The sequence below is a fragment of the Dipodomys ordii genome, unplaced genomic scaffold (genome assembly GCF_000151885.1).
Source record: "Dipodomys ordii isolate 6190 unplaced genomic scaffold, Dord_2.0 Scaffold40, whole genome shotgun sequence".
Lineage (NCBI taxonomy): Eukaryota > Metazoa > Chordata > Mammalia > Rodentia > Heteromyidae > Dipodomys > Dipodomys ordii.
The window spans coordinates 2,766,965-2,774,203 of NW_012267256.1; the positions used below are offsets into that span (position 1 = coordinate 2,766,965).

The following is a 7,239-nucleotide window of genomic DNA, read 5'->3' on the forward strand; positions in this document are numbered from 1 at the left end:
GTGGAATACTAATAGGTCATCTTAAATTAGAAAACACGGGTTTACACCTAAAGAACAAACACACAAGAACCAACCACCACACACACACACACACATACACACACACAGTAAGTGTACCTAGAACTTAACGGGTAACCATCAACAAGTTGCTGCATATTGAACTGTCTAATCTAGTAGTATTCACTCCATGTTCAGCTCCTCCAGGAAATTCCCTGAAGTCTATTTATAAAGCAAAAGAAAGTTCTAACAGCAAAATATTCATGACACTCCACCTTTGACAACCGTTTCCTTTTGTTATTAGCATGAATTCAATCCACTCATCCATTTCTCAAAAAAAAAAGCAGTCTCCACACAAAAATACATTTTTGCTCATATACTTCCCTCCGTGCACTCTTCTAAACCTAAGTGTATACAGTAATACGAGATGTGAAGAAAGTGCTAATGAAACACTCCCCCACCCCCCCCACCAAACAAGTTATCTTAGGGAAATCTTGTTTAATGAGAACCTCAAACAAATTAACTTACACTGCAGACATTGTCCCCAAATAAATCTACTGTGTCCCAGAGTCAAGAATACTCCAGGCTGGAAAGCCATGCCAGTCATATATTACTTCAAACTCAATAAATCTCTTTTTATTCTCCAAATCCTAGGCTATTTTCTCAAATAGTTGACTAAAAAAGCACCAACCTAATTAACAACAGCTTCCTCTGCCACGGTGGCCTTGATTTCACTTATTTACACATTAGCTGCAGCCTCCTTTTGGCCAATCCGGTCTATTCTCTGTGCTATGCCGAGCCTTTTATCTGCCCTGGACAGCATTTTCTCCAGCAGATGAAGTAGATGCCGATTGATTTGCTGTCGAGCATGGTAAATTAATAGCAACAAATTGCTGAGGGCCTGTCTCGCTGCTCCACCATGCTTCGGCAGCTTTGCTTTATTTGCTCCATGATGGGCAGCAGTCGGCCTCTTCAAGTCAATTTCTTCTTAACAACCTGCAATACTTTTCAATGGCGAAAATAGAGCTGTTCCTTGTAAGTCAGAAATCAATATCCTATTGCCCTTAGAAAATGCTAAACAAGCAGTATTGGCAATCCACTTGGTACTAGAGGGTATCAGATATAATGCAAATCCATACTGCTTCCCTCCTTGTAGTTATTACAGTTTGCTAAAAGGTTCCTAATGTCATTTATCATCATTTACCATCGACCAAAGAGGCTATGATTATGATATCCTATCAGCTGGCAAGGCCCTCTCGTTTCTATTCAATTAATATTTTAGCAGCACTCAAATGGTGGGGGCCCAGTTTTGTCATACCATTACCATGGCTTTGAGGGAAACAGAAGTTTTTGTCACTTTGATTTAAAAAGAAAACACATGTATAAATATCCATCACACACGAATATGCACATAATACAAATATATTTGTGAATAAATACGGAATACTCACTTTTAGTTTCTCAATGTTAGGGACTTCAGAATCTTCTAATGATTTTTAAAATGGAAATACTAAGCAAAAATTATCTTAGCAGCAGAGACATTTTCCGATTATGCAATACTAGCTATGAGGAAGTCAAGAGTTCCTGTCCTGCTCCCCCATCAGAATGTAATACGCTCACTCATTTCGTTTCTGTAGGCTGGCTTCACCTACCCATGGTTCTCAATCCATACCACTTTTTAAGAGTGGTAACCACTACTGCCGGATTCTACCAGGAAGGACGATTTCCTTAATTACAGTATCTCAGGTGAAGGATTTCAACAAGCAGCATTTAGCAATGGTATCAACTACTCTGCTCACATCACCACCATCTGCCTAGGTTGCTAGCCCACCCGGCAGCCACACTTTAGAAAGAATACTCAGTAAAGGTAGTAACAATTAAATCTGGAACCCATCACCTTATCTGAGGCAAAAAACAAAACCCCACACCTAGGGAGGTCCTTCAGAAATAAAAAACCAATGCTCTTTCACTGGAAAAACTCCATTTTTTAAGATGTCACCATGAAACACGTCATTTCTAACTATGTCTTATTTGTCATCTTCATTTTCACACTCGAACTGAGGACGGGGCAAGCATTAATTCCTAGCATAGCCTGGAAAACTTCACTCTCATGTTCCCTAGGTTCCCCCGCCCCCCAGACTCATCTGCTCAGCACTATCAATCCTTCTAAAGATTACCAGTATTTAGTCATCTTTTATGTTCCAATTCTATGTCATGTCACTGAGTTCCCCTTTAAAAAAAAAAAAACACTGATTCTATCAGACTAATGCTATTTACTCAGTTACCAAAATTTAAATTAATTATGTTCTCAAACATAATTGTTAAAAATTGGCAACATTATGCAGGCTTAATTAAGATTAAATCCAATTTACTAAATGTACTTTAATTGGTACTAATTACATTAGCTTTCATTTCAGAATGACAAATTCCCCATAGGTTTCACTTTATAGTTCTCTATCAGAATCAACACAGGGTGACTGTTGATGAGCATCACACAAAAGGGGAGGAGGGAGAAGGTTTGTCACTGCTGCTTACTCCATCCTCCCCTCAGTTTGCTAAGCCAGAATCCATGACTCCATCACAACCATCATTTTCTGTTCCAATGAAAAATTTCTCTAAAAATAAATACTCTGTGGCTGACTGCAGCCAAGAAGAAAAGAAACGATAACCAAAAAAATACACAAAGGTTTCAAATATCAGGGCCACCAATTACTAGGGTACTTCCAAGGACTCCTGGGACTCCTACTCTTGAACCCTTAGAGACACAAATCTAATAAGTGAATAAGCCTAACCCGATCTCAAGAACTAGGCCCAATTATGCCGTAGGGCAACTTCCCTGCATTATTGCTGCTTTCCATTACAAGGGAACCCAGCGAGTGCATCTGGAAGAGAGGCTAAGAGGAACTAAGGCTGTCTGCCTAGGAAAACAAATAAAGACAGATATGCCTCTGTGCTTAAGGGAGAGAGAGGAAAAAAAAGAAAATATAATAAGTAGGTGGTTTGCAGGGCTGTCTGTATTTCATAATGTGATAAACTGCCCTCGGGATTTCTGATATGATTGAATTTAAAAGCAAGAGGGGGGAAAAAAGGAAAAATGTACTCTTCTCAATTTTAAATAAATGGCGTTCAAGGCCAACTGGACAAGAGGATGACAGAATTATAGAGGTTTAAACTGTGTAAAATTAAGGGATCCCACATACTACCTAACACCAAAATAAAAGGGAAAACATACAGCCATATGCAATAAGCTATGTGTTTTTCCAAAGTGATTTCACTTTGGAAACTAAATGGTTAGGGGCAAATAAAATGCAGAAAAAGAATAAACAGGCATTTTTACCCATCAAGTCCAATCAGTCTTTAAAAAGGTACTAGGCACTAATCATGGGTTAGGGAACAAAAGAATGTACAAAATCCAACCTAAAGTGGTATGTAACAAGGGTTATTAACAAGCAACAACTCTCGAGTAATTTTTAAAGTCCATCCATAAAGTTGAATAGATTTTCCTAAAGCAGGGAAGATACACTACTATTCTAAACAGAACTGACAAAGATACCAAAACAAGAATTTAACAGGTGGCATTCCAAACTCTAATGAATAGGGATATAGACAGGTATTAGTAAATAATATGATTTAGTAATATATATATGCCTAAATGCACACACATACACACACACACACACATGTATCAGGCTAATATTGGCAAATCTAAATAACGTAGAAGGTAAGGTAGTATCTGAAATAAAAAGTCCTCAGTGTAAGTAATGTCACATTTTTTTTTCTCAGCTTTGTTTTCAACTACTGTGTGAGTCCCTTTATTGTGTAACAGCCGTCTTCTAGCAATCTACTTACATAGGTGTATTCTGAGTATGTGGTGAATAACTACGTTCAAAAAGGAACCCATGAATAGTAAAAGCCTAATAATATGTGGTCATTTCATACATTCTAAACTTAGAAGATAATGACATTGCTCATAAGTTACATCACATAAATAATAAGACATGAACAGCATTACGTTTGCCCTTGTCTTTTTCTCAGCAGCCAACAAACATATTCACCTGTTCTAATGGTTGCTAAGCCTGAAACACTTTCACTGGTGGATCACTTAAAGCATACCACTTCCTACAGTAATATTGCCAAGCAATAATTTAAACACACACACACACACATATATATGTACATATACACAAATATATGTGCTATTTTTTCCTGTCTATGAAAATTAAGCCAAATGATTTCATCTCATCTCTTGGAAAAAAAAAAAGATGTTTGAGTCAGTTCTCACAATGTTTTCCAAATAATCACTATCTTTCTTTTTCTTTTTTTGCTAAACTAATTGGTAGATTTTAAGACCCAGTGCTGAACCTTCTTTTGACCAGGCTCACTTATTCTGTAAAAGTCTGGAGTAATGGTTATAACTCCTGGTAAGACCCAACTAAGTAGCCTTGAGGGACCAGTACAAGGATTTGACATCGATTTCTTCTGTAGCTCCACAGATTTCATTCTGGTCCTCCCAGCTCACCTTCTATCCATTCTTTCACACCAAGCCAAAGAAGGCTCCATGCAATTTACAGTTTTACTTATTAATATTTTCCAAGAAGCGCTCTTTCATAAGACATGTTTGCAATGCCCAAAGTACATAAAGCAATGCTTCAAAAGAAAAACTGTATTTTAAAATTTAGCATATAGTTTTTTAAAGTATGCCAAGTTAAAGATGCATTCACATTTTTAAAATAACACTTCAAAAGATTAAAATGGGGATAATTTTTATCAGAAGATCAGGAACCACACATGAAAAAAATGGCTTTATCTCCAATTCCTAGTCTTTGAAAACACAGAAAGCCACAATCATTTTCAGAAGAAAAGTGGAAATACATAATTGTTTTCATTAATATTGCTATTTAAAATGACTATCAAAAAATAAAAACTTACCTGCTTGTGCATTTCTATATTCAACCCATAGGACATTTCATAATACTGTTAATAAAAAAAAAGAAACAATTAAATTCATGCCTTTCAAATAATCTCCTCTACTTTGTTCAGAATATTTCAAGTGTGCTTAAAAGAAAACAAGAAACATAAAAGCCTCACCTCCAAAAAATACTCATAGGAGCCACACCAATAAATCAGAAAGGATATCCAATTACTGTCTTTAGTAAGCCAGAAGCCACCTTAAGACAGATTCTGAGAGAAAACTCACAAAACTAAGAAAAATTATGTTCAAACACAGTTTTCCTAACATTTCCAAATGTCATCAAAGCAGATGAATCAAGTAAGTCTAATGAAAATTCAGTGCCATATGACTCTGAAGCTCTAGGCACAATGGAACTAGGTCTTATACAAACCCTGATTCTTTGAAAGAATGATTAGGGAAGGTGATTTCACTTCCGAGTTCAGTTTCTCTTTTTTTAGTGTGCTACTCATATCCACACATTAAAGCAAAAGAGTTTAATAGGAAATGGATTAATGAGTTAGTCTGACGTGTTGTTTGAGCATAAAATATGCTCCACGTCATAAAAATATGCTTCATAATACTTCTGCAAATGCAGATCTGATTTTTTTTTGAACATGTAACTGGCATTACAAAAATCCTGGCAGAACAAATCAACACTCTGCAAAAACCAATCTAACACTATGGAAATTGAAAGCACACATAAAAACATAAAGCATAGTAGTAACATAAAGAATGGGGAAAATATTGAAAAGGAGTCTTGTCTTTCCTGACCCGCCCTTCTTTAAAAGAAATAAGACTCGTTAAAAATCTTACTGAGTATATAGAAAAACTGCCTGCTTAAAATTGCAGCAAGAGCAATAAAACAACAAAGAAAACCACTAACAATAACATTTTGCTTGTGACTAAACAAAACATAAATGAGATATTGTTTCCATTTTTTTTCCTTCCAATCTGTAAAAACAAAGCCTAGAAAATTATACCCTAGGTAGCTGAACTTTTTGAAAATTCAAATCAAAGCTGGTTGTCAAAGGCAAGTTATCATACCCTAGAATTACAGGTTGCTAATGAACACATTCCCACCACCTCAGCTGCACTGGCCCGGGGCCCCTGTGCTGTTTCCTGCAGCCGCCAGCAATCTGAGCATGCTTGCTTTCTCCCCCGGTATCCCCAGCTAATGGGCACCTTGAATCTCTGACAGTTTTCTTACCATGACATAGTGCCTCTGCATCTCCGTCTTCTCACTGGCCAGTTTCTCACATTCCAGCTTCAGACTGTTCAAGACAGGGAATACTCTAAGTACAGTGCAGAACTCAACTTACACGTCCTTCCAATCTGCACGCGCGCACACACGCGCACACATGCACACACACACACACACACACACACTCTTCCTCCTCTAAATCATCAGCTACGGACAGCAAATCAACGACCTTAGCCACCACCTCGTTCATAAAAGGGAGGAGAAAGTGAGCTGGAACTGGTGAAAGAAGAAAAGAACAAGAAGCCTAGACCTGTCCCCGCCATAAGGACCAAGCGTGGGCTTCGGGAGGCTGTGTGTGGTGGCGTGTGTTTGCTGGGAAGAAATAAACCCTTCGGTCAGCTTCATTCAGACCGTGAGAGAACCGAGCACCACTGGGCCTACTTACTAAAGCAAGAGCAAGAACCGCAGGTGGAGGACACGGCCCAGGGGCCCAGGCGGTCCAAGGGTGGCCAGGGGCTTCTCCGGCCTGCTGAGCGGGAGATGAGGGAAGGGGGAACCTGGCAGCCCCGTGTCCCCCAAAGCAGGGCAGGGCGGCCCCACGTCCCGGGGCCCAGCGCTGGCTGAGCCCTGCATTTACGAAACAGGAGCCATGCATGGTGCAGGAGAGAGCAAAGAAAACTCCAGCAGCAGCAGCAGCGGCGGCAGAAGGTTCAGGAAGGCGCCCTGAGACTCCCGGGTGGAGAGCAATATCCTCAGCATAAAAAGTAGTGGAACTGATCGGCCGGGCAGGGGGAGTGGAGGGGAGAACCGCTGGGGTCCCAGGGCGGGGGGGGGGCACCCGACCCCCCCAACCATAAACCAACGAAGTTGGGCCTTTTCCCAGTGTCCCCAGCTCCGGTGTTCTGCTTCCCTCTATTGTCATTATCATTATTGTCGTTGTTGTTGTTGATTGAAGGGGGAGGGGGGATTCTTCCTTTCCGTACCCCAACATCAGGACCAAGAGGCCCTGCCTAGCCCTTCCGCGCGGGGACAGGGTGGAGACGAACCTGCGGGGCGGATTGCTGGGGGGGGGGAGTGAGGGAGGCCTGCG

At 39.9% G+C, this 7,239-nt stretch overlaps 1 protein-coding gene across 1 annotated transcript in view; it reads right to left on the minus strand.

Moving 5' to 3' along the window:
• Window positions 1–6,782, minus strand: part of Tle4 (transducin-like enhancer of split 4) — a 155,074-nt gene extending 148,292 nt beyond the window's left edge. Inside the window, exons 1-3 of the mRNA XM_013018387.1 lie at window positions 6,595–6,782; window positions 6,156–6,219; window positions 4,927–4,971 (exon numbers count right to left, since the gene is read on the minus strand). Of these exons, the coding sequence (XP_012873841.1) occupies window positions 4,927–4,971; window positions 6,156–6,219; window positions 6,595–6,782 (297 nt within the window). The remainder of the gene's footprint in view (window positions 1–4,926; window positions 4,972–6,155; window positions 6,220–6,594) is intronic.
• Window positions 6,783–7,239: the final 457 nt, after the last annotated feature.